The 18,618-nt window shown below is 59.2% G+C and overlaps 4 protein-coding genes across 4 annotated transcripts, besides 3 other annotated features; all 4 read right to left on the minus strand.

Moving 5' to 3' along the window:
* Nucleotides 1-925: 925 nt before the first annotated feature.
* Nucleotides 926-6,358, minus strand: LPMP_161310 (DNA-directed RNA polymerase I largest subunit, putative; the record flags this gene model as incomplete). The annotated part of the gene is made up of 1 exon (XM_010699357.1): nt 926-6,358. The coding sequence occupies one exon, from the start codon at nt 6,356-6,358 to the stop codon at nt 926-928; it is 5,433 nt and encodes a 1,810-aa protein (XP_010697659.1).
* A 1,977-nt stretch (nt 6,359-8,335) lies between these two features.
* LPMP_161320 (amidase, putative) lies at nt 8,336-10,135 on the minus strand (the record flags this gene model as incomplete). Its single annotated transcript, XM_010699358.1, has 1 exon — nt 8,336-10,135. One exon carries the CDS (start codon nt 10,133-10,135, stop codon nt 8,336-8,338), a length of 1,800 nt encoding a protein of 599 aa, XP_010697660.1.
* Nucleotides 10,136-12,195: 2,060 nt separating this feature from the next.
* LPMP_161330 (hypothetical protein) lies at nt 12,196-12,522 on the minus strand (the record flags this gene model as incomplete). Its single annotated transcript, XM_010699359.1, has 1 exon — nt 12,196-12,522. The coding sequence occupies one exon, from the start codon at nt 12,520-12,522 to the stop codon at nt 12,196-12,198; it is 327 nt and encodes a 108-aa protein (XP_010697661.1).
* Nucleotides 12,523-14,085: 1,563 nt separating this feature from the next.
* On the minus strand, nt 14,086-14,634 carry LPMP_161340 (small GTPase, putative; the record flags this gene model as incomplete). The annotated part of the gene is made up of 1 exon (XM_010699360.1): nt 14,086-14,634. One exon carries the CDS (start codon nt 14,632-14,634, stop codon nt 14,086-14,088), a length of 549 nt encoding a protein of 182 aa, XP_010697662.1.
* A 487-nt stretch (nt 14,635-15,121) lies between these two features.
* Nucleotides 15,122-15,552: a repeat region.
* Nucleotides 15,553-15,607: 55 nt separating this feature from the next.
* Nucleotides 15,608-17,884: a repeat region.
* A 631-nt stretch (nt 17,885-18,515) lies between these two features.
* Nucleotides 18,516-18,618: part of a repeat region that runs on past the window's edge.

Consider the following 18,618-nt stretch of genomic DNA (forward strand, 5'->3'; position numbering starts at 1 on the left):
CCAGGTGCAGGCGAGCGGCGGAGTTGCCGTGTTCAACTCTAACACCAAGAGCAGGCATCACCGTGTTCCCTCTCCTACTCTCTCCGCTGCTTCCCCTCACCCTTCCACTCTCTCCTTCATGGAAGGCTTACTCAAGGGAGCGCTACGCTCCTCCTCCTCCTCCTTTCCTCCCTCCATTGCGGGTGTGCATGGGTGCGTGTGGGTAGTCGACGATACGCGCTTGTGTTGCGAAGCGGAAGGCCGCAGAAACGAACAAATTGTGCGAACACGGTAATTTGAGCTTCAGCACTCATAGCGTTAGAAAGAGAGAACAGAACTACGCGGCAACACAGGCTCCTCTCCCTCCTCCCTTCCCCCCACCCGGCACTTCATGAGTAAACTCCCCACCTGTACTCTACCGACCGATGGATACTCTGGCGGAGAGATCGACTGACAGCCCCCACATACGCCCGTGCTATGGGGGGCTGTCTGCGTGTCTGTGCCTGAGTGGGTGGGGCTATTCAAGCGCGAGAGAGAGCGACTTGTCCATGTATGCAGCCACGTTCACGGATCCCATCACGTCCACTGGGAAGAGAGGGAGGGTGTGTGTGCCTTTATTTCATAGCGCCAAGCTTAAGGGCCTCACCAACATAAAAATTAGAAACGACACACACACACACACACACACACACACGCACGCAGCAGCAGCAAGAGCAAACGATGGTGCGCCCATACATCCACTAGTCGCACACCGCCATCCCCAACACCTCTCCCAACTGGTGCGCACCGCGTGAAACGCCCGCAGATACGCCTTCGTGCCGAGGAGAACCAAATCACAAGCTCCTCCGTGAAGCAGCGGAAACAACAACTAACGCCAAGACGTCAGTGCGCTTTAAGGGGAGGAGGTCGTAGAGTACAGCGTGCACGCGTGCACGCGCTGTCCACCTCAGGCAAGGTTCTTCTCGATGACATCGCGCAAGATCTGTGGGTCCTGGCCCACCTTGACTAGTGCTGTTCCGACGCGAGGCCGCTCACCAACCATGATGGCCGAGCTGATGGAGCTCAACTCGTCGCCGATGCCGCGCGTCAGGGCTGTGTGCAGGAAGCGCTTTGACGACGCGAATGTCATCTGGAAGAGCGGGCTGGCGCTGTGGGAGATGACACCGGTAAAGTTGTAGTTTTCCCAGACGCCACGGTGCGTCGCTGCGTCGGCGATGAGAGTGAGGTGGTGGTAGTCGACGGAGTAGCGCTTGAAAAGCTTCTCCAGCTCATCGAAGAGAGCTTTGTAGCCGCTTTCCACGCCAAAGGAGGTGCACATGTCGCGAATGTCGGTGGACCGCGCCCTCTTCACTTTGATAGCGCGTGCGCGGACGGTGAAGAGGGCGAGGAACGCCGTCACACTGCGGATGGTCGCTGCGGAGCCCTGGAAAACCATCTCGCCACACGTCGGGTCCTCGGCCTTGCGCGTGTACGAGACGGCGTCAAACTGCGTGAGCCACGAAGGGAACGTCTGTCGGACCAGCACACTCTCGAGCACATCCGGGATGACGGCGACCACCTGGTCTGATGTCTGTATCGACACGTTCACTATGAAAAAATCTTCCGGCAGCGCCACAACGCCGTCGCGGGTGGCCGCCGTCCGCAGCAGCGGCGCGATCTCGACCCGGTACTTCTTGCTGCCGTACATGACGCACATTGTGGGAAAGCAGTCGTAGCTCATCGTGCCGGATGCTGTGGCAGCCACCTCGCTGTTGACGCCGCTGTTCCTGGAGCTCTTCCAGAGCGATCCGTTGCCGTCCTCGTCTTCCTCCTCGTTGTCGTCCTCCTCTGCTCGAGACTTCTTGCACAGGGGACTGTTGCCGCTGCCGCTGTCGCCCTTGCGACGCCGCGAGCCGTCCGCCACCTCCTCGTCATCGTCCTCGTCACTAGCGGTGCTACCGCCGTCGTTGTCCCCTTCTGGGATCAAGTCATCCCGACCAAGCTCACTGCCAGTGGCAGACGGCGCCAAGGCGGCGCCAAGCGCCGGCGTGTTCATCTGCGTGGACTGCTCGTCGATGTCGTCGTCGTTGTCACTCATGCCACCGCCGCCGGCTGCAGCGCCGCTGTCATCCACCTGGGAAGATGGGTCTTGCGTCGTCCCACGCATCGGTCCGCCGGCGCCCTCGCGCTCGTCCTTTGAGCGACCCCGCAATGCAGTCACTACTTGTCGTGCAAAGCTCTTCAGGGTCTGTGTGAAAGACTGAAGGTGCTCGGCTCGCGACATGCACATGGCGTGCTGCTTTCGCACAAGAAGCACCTTGGAGAAGAGGAGGGCAACCGTCACCTGCGTGCCCTCGGCGCTGCGGGTGACGTGGTAGTGGTACCCTGAGGTCGTGTGCGCCCTCGTCGTGGCACCGCTGTCCGTGGCCGCGGTGGCAGCCGCAGAAACAGGTACGCGGGCCATACAGTCTGTCAGCCGTGTCGCTACGCCGGCCTGCAGAATGCGCGAGATCGCCTCCTCGTCAGTCTCCGTCGCTTTCTCCACCGGCACCACAATTGCCACCCTCTGTACAGAGGCGTAGATGAGCAGCTCGCGAAGGCGCGGAATTCCCTCCGTCACGTGCGTCACAGTCGACCCGGCGCTGTGGAACGTGTTGAGCGTCATCTGCGTTGACGGCTCTCCAGCGGCCTGGGCCGCCAGCAGACCGACGGGCTCTCCAGCGTCGCAGTAGGCCCGCACCCGCCGCCGCGTCGTTAGCTCCGTCATGACGTCGCGGTAGTACCGGATACTCTCCTCACGCTTCTCGTGCAGCTTCTCGCTCAAGACGCCGTTCTTGGCCCATCGTGCGACTTGCGACACCTTCTTGAAGAGCGGGTACTGCGCCTTGGTCTCCAGGTACGTGTCAAGACTCGCCTTGTAGTGGGCGGGGAGTGGGTCGCGCTGCGCCTCCGCCTCCAGCAATGCACGCTGTGCCGCACGCATCGCCGCAGCCGTCTCGTAGGCGCGCTCGCGCTTGCCATGGCTGTTGCGCAACGCCGCCGCCTCGGCCTCTTCCTCGCCCGTCATCACGCCGGTGCTCACGTTCATCTTTCGACCGAGGTCGACGCAGTTGTCCTTGACAACCTCCCACGCCTGCAGGGACGAGGTCCGCATCGGGTCGAGCCCGTCACCACCGTAGAGGAACTGTATCACACTGCCGTTGGCGTCGCGCACGGAGTGGTCCCACTGCACAACGAGGCTCTCCAGGCCCTTGACTAAACACCGCTGCAGGTGACCAGAGCGGGAGGTCTTGACGGCCGTGTCGATGAGCCCATCTCGACCGGCCATGGCGTGAAAGGTGTACTCTGCCGGTCGAATGCCGGAGGTAAAGCGGCCAATCGCGTAGCCCAGCGAGCGAGCTCGCTTCTCCGCAACAAAGAACGACGGCAATGTCTTGCCCGAGTTCATGCGCTTCACCCGGCGTCCGTCGAAGAGTTGCTGGCCAAGACCGAGCGACATCTGAATTGCATTCGTGTTGCTACCCTTTGCACCCGACATGGTCATGGTCAGCAGCTGGTTTTGCGGGAAAGGCCGCAGCATGCGTCCCGGCACGAATTCTTTCTGGAGGTTTGTCGCCATCCCCATGATTACCGGCATCACCCTCGCCTCGTCGTCGGGGAGGCTGAGGGGTGCATTGTCTAGCTCGCGCAGCAGCGCCGTACGCCGCTCCTCTTGCAAGAGGATCATGTCATCCATGCCAATGGAGAAGCCTTCGCGCTGCAGGCTCATAGACAGCACGCGACCAAGCGCGCCGAAGAGCACGCCAACCACGTGCGGCCCGTAGATTTCGTGAATGACGTGCACGACGGAGAGGTTGCAGGAGCCAAGTTGGTTCTTGCACAGGATGCCGGTGATGAGCTCACTCTCAAAAAACTGCACGTGGCCATCCTCCATGCACTTGCGCGAGGCCGAAACGAGCTCACCGGTGTGGGGGTCCGTGGTGGTGTAGGTGTTCGGCTGGATGAGAGAGGTGCCGTGCATGCTGACACCATTGCTCTTGCGCGTGCCACCACGACTTTCCACCACGCCCGTCACGTAGTGGACAATCGCAGAAATGAGCTGCTTCCCCGTCCATAAGGGATGCGGCTTCAGTACCGCAGGCATCGGAATCAGCTCTGTCAGCGTTGCGTGCGGGCTGAGCGGATTGCCGTGCTTCTGCATGTACGGTGCGATGCCGTTGTAAACAAGCTGCACAAAGGTGTGATGCGGCAGGAATTTGTCGCGGAGGGTCAGCAGCACCCCGGCGACCACATGGTCCTGGATAAAGCCGCGGATCGGCTTGCCAGACGTCGGGACGAGGTAGTTGAGGTTGGCGTCCATCAGACACTCAAGCTCCGCCCTTGCCTCGAGGCTCTGCACGACGTGAATGTTCATCTCGTCCCCGTCAAAGTCGGCGTTGTACGAGCTGCCGTTAACGTAGTGGAAGCGGAGTGTCTTCAAACCGGAGAGCACTTTGGCACGATACGCCATCATGGATACCTTGTGCAGGGTCGGCTGGCGATTGAAGATGAGGTGGTCGCCATCGAGGATATGCCGGTGGACCGTGAGGGAGCCGGTCTGTACCATCGCAAAGTACTTCATGGCGTGCTGCCGCCGAATCAGCTCCGGCACGTGCAAGTCCACGAAGCGCGTCTCACCGCTCGTCAGGCTAATTTCCAGGTGAGTGGCGCCCGGATACATATCTGGGCCGTTCATGACACACCGCTTGAGGAACAGCATGCGCGCTGGTGAGTAGCTGCACACCAGCTCCGGGAAGGTCAACGCGCGGGCGAAGGGGCGGGGCAGTAGCACCTCGTTTGGTTCCAGCAAGTAGTCGGGTGAGATGACGCTACGGCATGCTTGGTTCACACGCTTGCCCATCATGTGCATGCGGAACAGACCTTCCTTCTTGGCAAAGCTCTCCAGCACGTTGGTGTACACCTCCGCCACCTTGGCCTGCAAGTTCCGCAGGTTGTGCTCCTGTGCAATCTCTTGCGCTGTGCTGACGAGGTTGTGCTCTGGGGTGGAGTTGTTTGCGAGGACGTAGTACGCCTCGATCTGCTCGACAAACTGGAGGACATCAGATAGGGCACGTGTGCTGGCGTCAGGGACAATGCTGCCGGACTCGGAGACCTGCACGCCCGAAGACAGGCGCAGGGGCAGCGGCGGCACGAGCAGCTTGTCCACAAAGAGCACCTTGTAGTAGTACATTGACGGGAGCGAGCAGGCGTACGGCATGCTTAGGGTGGCCTCGCCGAGGTGTGGGTAGAGGGCTGCAAGAATGGTAGACTCGCGCTGGCACAGCTGCTTGATGTGCTCTCGCGCCCACGATGTGCGGAAGTACGTATGACTGCGCCCCTGGCGACGGTTCATCTCTTCCCATTCCCGCAGCTGCGTCACTGTCAGCCCACCGTTTGCCACGTTGAAGTCCGCGTTCTTCTTGTTGAAGTAGAAGAAGAGATGTCCATTCTTTGTCGTGATGCGAGGTGAGATGCCCTGGCAGTGCGCGCAGACGTTGCCAAACTCGCGGAAGCTGCGCAGTGCCTGCTTGCAGATCTCGTTGCGGACGTCGAAGACCGGCTTGAGGAAGCCGTCACCGCTGCCATTCACGTGCGCCGACACGCTAGCTGCACCGGTGTCTCTATCATCGCCGCGGGCCCCCATCTTGCCTGCCGTAGCCCCAGAGGGAAGTGGTGCAGCGGCACCGCGGCGACGCAGCTGCATGTCGATGTGATCCAGCATAAGAGGAATGTCGTTGATGACGGTCTCGTTCGCGTCACGGCGGCGTCGGCTGCGCATGTCCTGTCCGCGGGCGTTTGCCACCATGTCCAGGAACCGCAGTGCCTCGCCGATCAATCCGCAATCGACGAGGCGCAGTGCCTGCTGGTAGCGGATCACGTCGAACTCGGGCACGCGGAAGCGGTGGCAGAAAAAGCACTCGGCCTGCAGCAGCTGCTCCACCTCGTGGGTGAGGTGTGGGTTAATGACACTAAGGCGTTCCTGTGAGCGGTTCGGGTCGTTTGGGTAGCGACGCGGCATACTGATGTACCCGTAGTGGCCCTGGCAGCGTTCATTGCCGTATTTGGAGTTGAGCGTATTGCAGCACGTCGAGCACGCCTGCGGAGGGTACGTGCGGGCATCAAAGTTGCCCATGCGCGTGTCGTAGAACGTGGCGTAAGTGCCGTCCCGCCGAACGGCCGGGGCCCACGGCGCCAGTCGATCCTCCTGCCCACAGCGCACGCGCACCTCCACCAATGCGAGGCGTGCCATGTCCTCCGAGGTCATGAGGGAGAGGGAAACACCGCTCTTGCGCTCATGGACGGTGCGCGTGCGCAGATCTCCCACGTACGCATGAAAGGGGAAAGCAGTGGTCAGGGACATCTGCCAGAGAGAGAGAGAGAGGAGAGAGAAGGGGGGAAGAGAGAGAGGGGGGGGTAGCAGAATGAATAGTAGTTGGCGTGTGTGCGTGTGTGTTGAGAGGAGACGTCTGCCAGTGTTCGTCGCTTACAGCTTAAACTTTTAACTCCTTGATTAGTCGTTGGTTAGGTGAAAGGAACACACGCACAGAACGAGCGAGCGGGACAACAACACAGTGAGTGGAGAGGCAACACGTTTCGCAACCCGCCTGCACTGCTGTCTTGTGTGTGTGCGTGCGTGGGTGAGTGTTATAAAGGGAGGCACACGTCAGAGAAGCGGGAGGGAGGAGAGGGGTGAGAGGGCGTGTTGAAGCGAGCGAGAGGGCGAGGTCGAGCAGCACCGCGCAAGAATGCAAAGAGGTGCTGCCCACGCCGACAACGAGAGTCAAGAGCGCGATTGGTAAGCCGTGCGTGCGATGGCGGATGTGCTCCGCGCACAGTGGCCTCGGCGACGAGCAGAGGAAAGGAGCAGAGAAGGAGAAAAGACGCGGTGGGGGAGGGAGGAGGGCTGTGAGGTTGGTGGGGGTAGAGTGTGTCGTCCAACACTCGCCCATCACTACCCATACACTGAACGACCGCCCAAGTTTCACCAGTCCTGCCCTTATCTCCTCTCGCCTCGTCCCTTTCTGGCCACACCTAGCATCGTTGCAATGCCCCACTAAGAAGTGAGGGGGTGGGCGTCGCCTTACCTACCTACCTACCCACCTACCTACCCACCTACTACTACATTCCCCTTAGCAAGCGCCGAATTGGGTGTACTTTTAGCTACAAACACAACCACACCCACGCAGCGAGGCCCACCATGGCGCGTGCACTAATGAATTCACCTAATACCACGCAGGCGCACATACAGAGCAGTCGGCGTCGCTGAAGACGACAAAGCGGTCGCCCATGTCATCGACACCGCCCCCATCACAGCATCGCGTGCAGAGGTGCATTTTACCAACAGGCAGTCCCTATCAGAGAGCCACCGGATACAGTGCAACAAGCGAAAGCGCTTACAGAGAGAGAGAAATTAGGGCTCTGAAAAAGGAGCAATGGCACATGTCCTGGTCAAACAACTTGAGGCGTCGCACCGGATGCGGACTGGGCGGAGGACGCGCCACCAGCGTGCGACGCGCGGCAGAGTTGGGATGACGGTGGGGAGAGGGGGAGTAGGAAGGCAGCCGGGGACTGAAAGGAAGAACTGCGCAGGGGACGAAGGGGGCGGTGAACAGGAAAGAGACGGGGTGAGGTGGTGAAGGGAACTCGACAACGGGGGGGGGGGGTGGCGACGAAATCGGCGGGAGGAGCAACGCTCACAGCGCCACGACAGCCCACACCAGAATGTCGCCAAACTGAACAAATTCTTTACACGCCACTTCCAGGCTCCCCTGGTGGTGCTCGCACACACACACACAGACGTGGCCACCCGCGCCTTGCTGTCTTGTAAATCCTCGTCCACGCTGCTCTGATCGACCTCTCTCCACCCCGCTGTTCCTCTCTTGATAGCTCTACCACAACGCACTCAACCATACCCGACACCTTCACTCTCTATCCCCACCCCTGTCTCCAACGTCGAGCCTTCCCCATCCCCCTCTTCATCTGAACAGGCCAGACAGACAGGCAGGTGCACACACCGTCGACTAGGCGATTTTCTATGGTGGAGAAGTGGAGGAGAAAACTCTATACGCGCCCAAAGGCACCACTCGAGAGAAAACGGCGAAAGACCCGAATAAAACGACGGTAGTGAGCGAGCAAAGACGACGCCATACATCGCCGCAAAACTGAGGAGGAGGAGACGGTCGACACTGAGGAATGAATGTCACGTCAGCTTCCCCCCTACAGCGAGGACATGTGAGTCATTGGGTCCCCCTCAGAGCCCCTCTCCGTCCCTTCTTCAGCGCCGTCCTCATCCTCCATTATAGTCCGACCTCTCCATTTCCGCGAGTCCCACTCTTGCTTAGTAGTCAGTGCCCTCGAGCATCGCCCATGAGGGGTAGCGGTAGCCGCCAAGAGCGTCCTTGAGGGCAATTGCCACGCTGATGCACAGCTCATCCTGGTCTGTCGCAGACACCACCTGCACCCCCTTGGGGAGGTGGAAGTCGGGCGGTAGCTGCTGGCAGCGCTTCTCGTGGATAGAGACGCTTTTACGTCTGTTGGCCATGAAGGCACCAGGCCAGACGGGGCAGGCGGTCGCCGGCAGCTGTAGGACGTTGAAGACGGCGGTGTACTGGAACTGAAATGGGCTCCACAGCGGGAAATGATGGCGCGGCGCAGCCGACGGAAACGTTGGAGCGATAATGATGCCGTCGACGCCCAGAAGCGACTCCAGTCCCACTTTGAAGGGGAGCAGCCCCTCCTCGCGTTTGGCCTTCAACCATTGCGGCAAGGCCAGATCCAGCGTCTCCAGCGTGCATAGCACGATGGCAGGCAGCGTGTGGTGTGAGCGGCCGAACAGCCAGCGCACCACCTCGGCCCACCAGCTGATGCTTCCCATGTGGCCCTGCGACATGCACAGGCTGAACTTCGACTCTGTCGGATCCTTGGTCAGCGCCGACGCCCACATGGATAAGGTGTTGGCAAATGGCTGAAACTCTGGCGGTACGACACCGCCGGTTGAGCGCGACGGCGTGCGGACATTGATGTACGTCACCTTGGCGCAGTAGCGCTCGCGAAGCGCTTCTGCTGCCGCGTGCACGGCCTCGATTTGGCTCTCCGACACCCGAATGAACGAGAGGCCGTAGTCCTCTAGCGCGTAGACGCGCAGCGGGTGGTGGTGGAGGTCAAGCACCTTCTTGAGCGGCGAGCACGGTGGGTAGACGACCGGGTCGAGCCGGAAGCCCCCACGTGCAGCGATCTGCGACAGCGGGATGAGATCCTCCGGAAAGCGGGAGATAGGGCCGGTGGTCATGTAGTGGTTCGCTGACGTTTTGGCAGCTGGAAACTGGCCAATGTTGGTGATGTAGTGCGGGCTTGCTTTGTGTCCATAGACGCCGTTGAAAAAGGCTGGCATGCGGATGGAGCCGCCAATGTCGCTGCCAAGGCTAAAGGTGGAGAAGGCCGCGCCGGCAGCGGCTCCCTCGCCGCCGCTGCTGCCCCCTACGAGGCAGCGAGTGTCGTAGGGGTTACTGGTGATGCCGTACATGTAGTTGGAGCTCTCGTACCACATGCACAACTCGCTGGTGTTGGTGACGCCGAGGATGATGGCGCCAGCGTCCCGGAAGTTTTTCACGACCGGGCTGTCGACCTCGGATGTTATTCGACGGCGTTTCGGGTTGCCAGCTGTGTTGGGGCAGCCGCGGCACTTCATGGACTCCTTGATAGTGCACGGCACGCCGAGTAACCAGCTGGGAATACGCTTCGGGTCCTTGTGCTCCCGCCAAGCGGACCAAACGCGGTCCGCTTCGACCGCCGCTTTCATGGCCTCGTCGAAGCAGTCGAACACCAGCGCGTTCATGTACGGGTTCACGGACTTGATGTGCTCAATGAAGGTGCTGACGACCTCGACGCAGCTGAGCCGCCCCTCACGGTAAGCTTTGCTGAGTTCCAATGCGGAAAGCTGCTGGCAGTATGCGATGGGGTGCTGAGGAATTTGTCGTGAAGTACGTGGGCCTGCCTGCATGAAGGCGCTCATCCACCAGTTGCACACACCGCACACAGCCACGCCATACGTGATGAGCCCGAGGAAGTAGGCGAAGTGGTAGGTGAGCACTGCACCGGCGGCAATGGCGAGCGCCAGGAAGATTTTGAGTAAATTCATGATGGCTGACAGTGAAAGGAAAAGATGAAGCTGCAATAGCGTAGAGACTCACCGAAAGCATCCAACACACACACACGCACACACGCCCACAACCGTGCAAACAGCACCGCAGCACGGCCGCTTATCCTAATAGGGCAACTGCTGGCGCGGGCGATGGTGCTCAAACACGCGTGTCAAGTGCCGCTCACTGGAGTGTATGAGAGAGTGACGCGCGCACGCAGGTCAGATCGACACTCAAATTGCAGAAACGAGGGAAGGAGGGGGGGGTGTCGACCAGGAGTCAGAGCGCACTACACGCCCAGTGATAGACGACGAGCGACTAAAAATGACGCGTAAGAGATCAGCCAAAGGTGGAGAGAGGAGAGGAGGGAGAAGAAGAGGAGGGGGCGCAATGCTAGGCATGAATACCTGGGCAAGGAGGGGGACAGCACGGCACAGCAGCGACGGCGAGAGGGAGTGACTGATGAATACACAGCGGGAAAAACGCTGTACTTTTACCGCGAAGAGGAAAAGAAAGCAAGAGAGTCGAGCGGTAGGATTTAGGCGGGCGCGTTTCCCTCAAAGGTTGCGATGGTGGCAGTGAGAACGCGTGCTCACGAAAAACAGGCGGGTAATACGGCACCAAGAGGGCGAGTTGAATGAGATCGAGTGAGCGAGCGAGCGAATGAGTGAGAGAGAGGGAACGAGAGCATTAAAAGGGACTACTCACGACGACGAAGGATGCGTAAGCCGGTCGATGGTGCGTCCGTGTGCGGGAGGAAGGAAAGGAAAAAAGTGGAAGAGCAACACGAAGACACGACGAGCCGAGCGAAGCAGCACACACACACACACACGACGTGTGTGCGGATGTATTGATCAGGTCGCCACAATGAGACCCGAGGAGGCGTAGGGCCCTTTTTAACAGACAATGAGCTCTTCGTTAAATTTGTGTGTGCGTGTGTGTGTGGGTACGCGGAGGTGGCGGATGTGGTGAAATAAGTAAATAGGGGGGAGAGAGGGCGAAATCGTGACGCGACGGCTGAAGGGGGAAGGAGGGGAGGAGGAGCACACCGCTAAACACACTCACTCAGCAGCGATGGGATGAGACGGCGGGTACATTACATAGCACAGCAGCGAGTGGATTTGTTTCCTGCGTAATCGCACTGCTGAGGAGTCATTTTGACAGACGTGCGCCAGTAGAAAAAAAAGCTGCATGCGTTAGGGCAGCCTTAGCAGAAGTTCTCCTCAATGGCGCAACTGTAGAGTTTTGCGTGGGTCGTTGTTGTTGTTTTCAGCTGGATGCCTTCTGAGTGTCTGTAGGAAGGACCACCTTACGCGCTCACACACAAGTAGGCGCGCATCACCATACACGCTGCGGCACCGTGCAGCAAGAGGAGGCGGAGCGGCAACAAGTCAAGAGGGGAAGCGGCACAGATGCTTTGTCAGTTATACACCGCCATCTCTGCGCCTGCATGGGTGTTGCCTTCTCCGTTGTGCTCAGCGCCAACGCGAGAGGCCGAAACGAGAGCGAAGGACGCAGGAAGGAGGTGCAGTTCTGAAAGCGCGGACGAACGAGAGAACAAGAGAGACGTTCGCTACGCAGGTGTCTCCTCCTTCCCTCGGATGCCGTTGCGTGGACTCAACAACAAGGGTGCGCCACGACAGTGCGATACAAGAGGAAAGGGGGGCGCGAGAGGGAGGGGGGGGAGGAGGGAAGAGCGTGAGGGAGCGAGACACTTACGCACGTACGTGCGCGTGGGCTGCAACTTACAACGGCGGGCAAAGACATCAAATTAAAGAGGGGAAAAGGCAGAAGGCAAGGCGGGACTGCGTCGACGTCAACACCGCAGGGGGGGGGGAGACAAGCGAGGAAAGAGGCAGAGGCAGACAGGGAGAGCGAGGGCGAACAAGTGAGGGGTGAGGTATGAGGGGGATGGCGCCTGCAGAAAACTCACGTGCCAAGGAAAGGGCACCGACGTAGTGAGAGCCCACTGCTGCGCTCCCGACGATCCACCATTCACCCCCGTTCTCCCCTCTCTCGTCCCCGTCCTGTTTGATCCATGTACCGCTAGCCATCCTCCTTAAATCACCAACGCCGGTGTCTCTTTTTCGACCTCGCCCCTGGTGAGCACGATCGGTTTCAACCCCGGCTGACGGCGGTGCAGCCCCTTCACGTGCTTGAAGGGGATGGCGAGCAGGTTCAGCCCGCGCATCGTGACTTCGCCATCTTTGAAGACGCGCTGCTCGACAGCAGTCTGTAGCAGCAGGTCACCACTGCCCTCGTAGGCGATGAGAGTACCGATGATGATGCGTCCGTCTGTCAGCTCAACACGCAGCTCGCGACCGAGGAACGGATGGCCCTCTGCGGCACCAGTGTCGGTGGCGTGCCCGTTGCCGTTGGCTGCCATGGAGTGTGTCGGCGCGTATGCCTGACTGTATTAAAGGATTAGAGTATGAAGAGGAGAGGCTAGAGCTTGTGACGCACAGACGTCGCAAGGCGTGATAGAGGCGTCTGGCTGTCACTCGTGGTCTGCTGTGTGTGTGTGTGTGTGGTGCGTGCGTGCGTGCAGCGGAGTGCCACGTATGTCGCGTATGTCCCGCTTTTCGGGTGAGGCGGGGGGGTAGGGGGGGGGGGAAAGCGTGAGCGCGAATGAGAGTGCGCGGGATGCACGCACGAGGTGCCGACACAAGCGTGTGTGTTGGCGCATAAGACATGGAGAAGAGCAAACAAGCGGGGGGGGGGCTCGAGTGAAGTCAGTTGTGTGGCAGAGAGTGTGAGAGAGGAGTGAGGGGCGGTTGCTTTTTTTTTTTTGCGATTCGCGGCGATCAACAGTTGCCTACAAACCGTACGTGCACACGCAATGTGGCTTCACCAAATCGGTATTCGGTGTGTCGCCACCGAGCCCTTTGTGCTTCCTTCCTGAGAGTCGCTCGCGTGTGCAAGGATCAGTGGGGAGGGAGAAGTATGTCAGAGCCAAGGAAGCCTTTACGCGGACCCCTTTCTTCTTTTCCCGTATCATTCCGTCGTTGCCTGTAAGTGTTTCTCTCGATAGCGGCAACACCGCGCTAGGAGCTCTTCCTGCTGCGGCGCGGATGCACATGCACCTGCTTCCCCCTCCACCATCACAGCTGCTGGTTGCATCATGATAGAGCCCCCCCTCCCCCATCCTCAGACGCCCTCCCTTCCCCGGTCCCACTCCCACCACATCACTCTCGCACAACACACAGAAATGGTATTGTCGATGCCGTCAGACCGAATGAGCAAGAGGGCAACCCTCATCTCGCTCTCGCTCTCACTCTCTCTAAGTCGAGCAGGGGCCAACGCTCATGCCGTACACCTCCAGCAACATAATTGGGTGGGAATAAATGTTGGGCACATCGAGTGCAACAGAGGCGGATGACACGTGCGCAGAGAACTACACACGTAGCTCGGCACACTGGGACAGGGCAGGGCACGGGGGGGGGGGGGGAGGGAGGGAGAGAGAGAGAGCAAGTGAGCGGAGGATAGGAGCGGCGAGGGGGATGACCCAGTAAAGCAAAGGAGAAGTGAAAGTGGAAGAATACTAACAGTCCTGGGAGAGAAAATCAAGACAAGAGAGAGATGAGATGAGATGAGAGGCGAAACAAAGGGGAGAGGAGGGGAAGAGGTCGTCGCTGTACATGAAAGCCCATAATATACGTGTGTCAAACAACAATGAGGATTAGCTGTGAGCCTCTAGCCGAGAGAGCCCGGGCCTGCAGGGCAGCCCTGCGGGCACGAGAAGTTTTGATACCACAAGAAGCTCACCTGATACCACCGCCAAAGAAGGCCAGCAGAAGGGGGGGGGGGCGGCGGCGGCGGCACTGAAAGCGCACGCATAACAACGCAGACACAGCGAACAGCAATGTCATGCCGCCGGAATCGCTTCCGTCGGTGTCTGTGTGCGGCACCCCATACTACCCCCCTCTCGCATTGGTCTCTGCTGCGCAGCTCACTTCTTCTTTGAAAGCACTGCCTGACGCAGCATCATTGACTGCAGCCAGTCCATCCCCTCTTCGATTCCTTCACCTTGAAGCGCGTTGGAGGCGAAGATGTTCATGGGATGATCGCCCATGAGGCTGTTCAGCTGTAGAATCTGCGTCAGCTCTACGGGCGTTTTCGCCCCTGCGAGGTCCATCTTGTTGGCGAAGAAAATAAATGGCACCTTGGCTGTCTTGAGGTCGGCGTGGTGGAGCATCTGCTCTAGCTCGTCCTTCACGATGCACATGCGGAGCGCATCGCTGCTGTCGATCACGAACACGACGCCGTCAACGTTGCTGTAGTAACTTTCCCATAGCCCGCGGAACTTCTGAGCTCCGCCCATGTCAAATGCCGTGACATGCACTCTTCCCTTCTTAAAACTGTCTACGTTGTACCCCACTGTGGCTGCTATGTTCTCGGAGCGCTGGTCCTCCGGCTTCATGAAGTTGATAATAGTGGTCTTTCCGCTGTTGTCCAGCCCACAGATGATGATGTTCAGCTTTGTCTTTGCCTGCCCCATCTCTCTCTCTCAAGGACTAACGACGAGCGAATAAAGAGAAACGTATGGGCTACAGCAACTCACTCAGAGAGAGGGAGAGAGGGGGGGAGAGCGTAGCTGGACGCTCTGGTAGTTGAGGTGCTTTGCCTTCGTGCGTAGCGTATCAAACGTGCATGTATGCGTCCGCCAGAAGTGATTGTATCAATACACAACGAGAATGAGGAGTAACTGGACGATAGCCATGCTCGGGAGCGGGACGGTGTGAGAGAGGGACAGTGGTAGTGCGCAGTAGGAGGAGGCGAGGGAAAGTGCTTTCGCAAAGCTGTACCTCTACCCAGAGAGAAAGAGGCGACTATGCGCATGCATCTCCATGAACCTGCAGCTTCGCGCAAGCTTAAGGAACAACGAGAAGCGGCAGGATACGCGCTAGAAGACACGTATACACTTGTGGAGCTGCTCAGACAAGCTGGCTTCACTCACGGCGGTGGGGACGAGGGTTTTCGTTTCGTTCTCAACGTGTTCATTTTTTGTCGTAAAAAAAAAAATTTGTATATACTCTGGTGTAGCCACGGCCCGCAACAGGCCCCATCGCGTGATGCGAATCAGCCGTAGATACACGCGGCCCAGCAATGCGACGACTCAGTCATCTGAGCATGGCCTTGAGGTCAAGCTGCACTCAGCCCTGCCTCACAGCCGCTCCCGTTATGCGGGTCGGCACGTGGGGCATCCCTCGGGGTGGCGCAGACTCCCCGCCAGTAGGCAGCGAGGGGCAGGTGAGGTATGCTCGAGCCACATTAAGACTTTGCCTATCATATGGGTGGCCCAGACGTGCTCACTGTTGCAGGTCTCTCCGCGACGCAGCGCCATCCAGGGCTGAACCACCTACGTCAGTAGCCATACATTGCTCTGGCTTCCCCGCGACGTAGGTACAGGAGCCTGGGACGACACGCACTGAAGTGCTCCTTGTCATCAAGGCTGAAAAGAGGGAAGGACTCTCTCTCGTGTCCATTCTACCACGAACAAGCCAGCAGACCCACGCATACAACCACAGCTCATCTGCCCCTGTTGCACTGCGGCTCAATCCTTCTTCACCAGGATGAGCCGTCAGCCGTCGAGTCTGGTCATGTGGCCTAGCAAGCTCTGCTTGTCCTTGCCCTTCCTCTTCTCCGGGTGCGTGCTGCGCGACTGACGTCACATGAAGTTGGCTGCACTGCATCTCTTGATCCAAGCCGACCGTGTCCAGGATCCTGCTCGAAGGCAGAGGTGCTGACGTCAGTCGTGCGAGTAGCAGGCGGTGGTGCAGGTGCGTGCTGGATGTGCTCAAGTAGGAAGTTGTCCATCCTCAGTTCAGGGCCCTACGGGTCCCTACACCCTGCCTGTGTGCCATGTTTTGCCCTCAGTCGCTTCAAGCTACGGCATGCCATCCTGTGGTGATGGAGGCTCTCCATAGTGGAGTCTGGTGGGCTCTTTGATGTAATTCTGAGTGGTCCTGTTATGCCTCCGGCCACTGTGCCTCGTTAGCCCCCAGTTGTATGTAAAAACTACCTCACCTGTCGCAGACGGGGCACTTTGGGGCTGATTGGCGTGCCTCTCCGCGCGGCTTACTCGTCGATCACCATTAGTCTTCGGGCCACTCGGTGCCTTGTTTGGATGCGATCCAGCATGCCAGCTGTGCTTGACAGCATGGGCGCAGTCCTCGCAGTGTCCAATTCTGAGGCGCGTAGCAGAACGACGATGTTGTCTGCGGAAGATAGGACGCGCTGTCTGCATCTTTTCTCTCTGTTGATTACACGGGGACGTGTCGGGGTGAATTGCCCGCATATGCCGCGGCAAGCGAGAGGCTGTGGTGCGCGTATGACAGCAGGGGCATCCCGCCGTCTCTTGAATCCACACGCCTTTGGCAGCAGTGGTGATGCCAAGCTGAAAGGGCCTGTGTATAAGTACGTGCCTGCGTGCAAAGAATCCACCACTTGTCATCCGGAAGAGGCACAGGGGGGTCTCGGTAGCCACTGGACGGGGGAAGCGCACGCAGCGTGAGTGGCTTGTGCGTAATCAAATCATCGCTTGTAAGATCACAGTGTGGAAAAGGGCGATTTTCGAGCCTTGGATGAGACAGGATTGTCACGCAGCACACATTGCACAGCGCCTCGTCGAAGGCCTTCGTGGGAACCACACGTTGGAGCGGAGGATCTGGCAGGGGTAAGGCCACCAAAATGCTAGCGAAATACTAGCCAGCACACCACCTCAACGCCAACTTGTTGCTGCCAGTCACCTGCCGCTGCAGGAATCCAAAACACAGATAGGCCCCCGTGCGGAACTGGGCGAGGAGGGCCGCATGTCGTTTTGCAAGCTCGACATCTGTGCTCTTCTGGTGTGGGGCGGCGGTCGCCAAGGAGCTCTTGTCGTACCGTGTCGCGTAGCGCTGTTTCAGGGGACGTTGACCTGGCGTCGGAGACCGGGGACCAGGTCTGTGATCCATGCACTTGGCGCTGGCGCCTCTGGCACTGCCGATACTACAAGCTTCTCAGCTTCGTCGCTGCGCTCCAACTCACAGTGGCCAGAGACAAGCTGAAATGAGAGGCGCACGCGACGGGTCGGTAACGCCGGCATGTGTGTGTGTGTGTGTGTGCCTGAATGCTTCGCAGGATGTCATCTTCCATCCGTTGTAGGTCCCGCGCTGGGCTCCATGAGGCGGGAGAGCGAGTCTGCAACACCAGTCACACTTGCTCTCCTGTGCTGCAGTTGGTGAAGCTCTCTTTGCGGTAGGTCAGGCGACAGCATTACTTCATCTTCAACGTGATAGCAAGCGAGGGGGGCCGAAGCCTGTCGTCGCTGCAACTATGAGTCTATCATGACCAGACAGCATCGCGGCCGCTCCTCATTTGATGTCTGCCTGCGTTGCACCATCTGCCTACAGCGTGTAAGGGAGTTTTGTAACAAAAATAGGAGAGAAATTCCCAGCGGGCTGCCGGCGTCTTGTGGCAGCACCGCCATGCGGCATGTACGCCCACTGCGCCACATGCGCAACGCAGCAGCACCATGGAGTCGGGGAGGGGGGTAGTGTGCCGACCTCTCTCAGTAGGTGGCGGTTGTCTGCGTATGTGGTCGTACCCACTATGGCTGCTGCTGCCTTGGCATGTGCTCAGGGGCCTTTGCGCAGCTTCAGCTTACGCTGTCCCACCACGCATTGGCACCGCAGAATCGCTCTGACTCACTCAGTGCCACGTAGAAAGAGCGGAAAAGACCCCTTGGCAGGCGCATTCGTGCTAGCACACTACGCGCAGCTTGGCAAGTTAGACCGTGGCTGCTTCGATGGCTTCTGCAACGCGTTGGTCAGCGCCGCACATCAGCTGGAGGTCCACACCGAGCAGGCGGGGCTGTCGATCTTCTTCCAACTACATGCGTGCAGCGAAGAGTTTCAGCTGGTGGCGGTACCTCCTACCAAAGAGGATGTGCCTCGTTTTTTTTTTTGGGGTGGGACAAGGCCGCGTGAGGTGCTCCAGAGTGTCGAGTACTCCACTGCTCAGAGAGCGAGTTGGAGTGTGCGGTCAATCCGCACAGAAGGCACCGTGCAGTCCCGGGTGTCGTGCTGAGTTCCGCGCTAAGCGGGTCCCCCCGCATACACCTGGCCACCTTGGACTTCTTTTTCTGGGGAGGCGAGGGCAGGCGTCATCATTATCTGAAAGGTCTGTGACTCGGCGGGTGAGGTGTGGCTCTACGCCGAACTCCTTCAGCATCGCGATGACAGCGCCGTGATCTACCGAGTCCAATGAGCGAGCTAGGAGTTCACAAACACAACCCCCCCTCCCATCCTAGTACCTGCCTGGAGCTGCACTACGTGAAGAGGCGACTCCAGAGGCCTACGTTGGGGCGTTGGGGACGAAAGCTAGACGGCGGTGACTGCAGCTTGTCTCTCAGAAAATCACGCTGTCGTCGTGAGACCATTTGCTCGAGTAGCTTGGACAGACGGCTGGGCAGCGCCACAGGCTGGTTGGGCGCGGGGAT

The sequence above is a fragment of the Leishmania panamensis genome (assembly GCF_000755165.1).
Source record: "Leishmania panamensis strain MHOM/PA/94/PSC-1 chromosome 16 sequence".
In the NCBI taxonomy this organism is placed as follows: Eukaryota; Euglenozoa; class Kinetoplastea; order Trypanosomatida; family Trypanosomatidae; genus Leishmania; species Leishmania panamensis.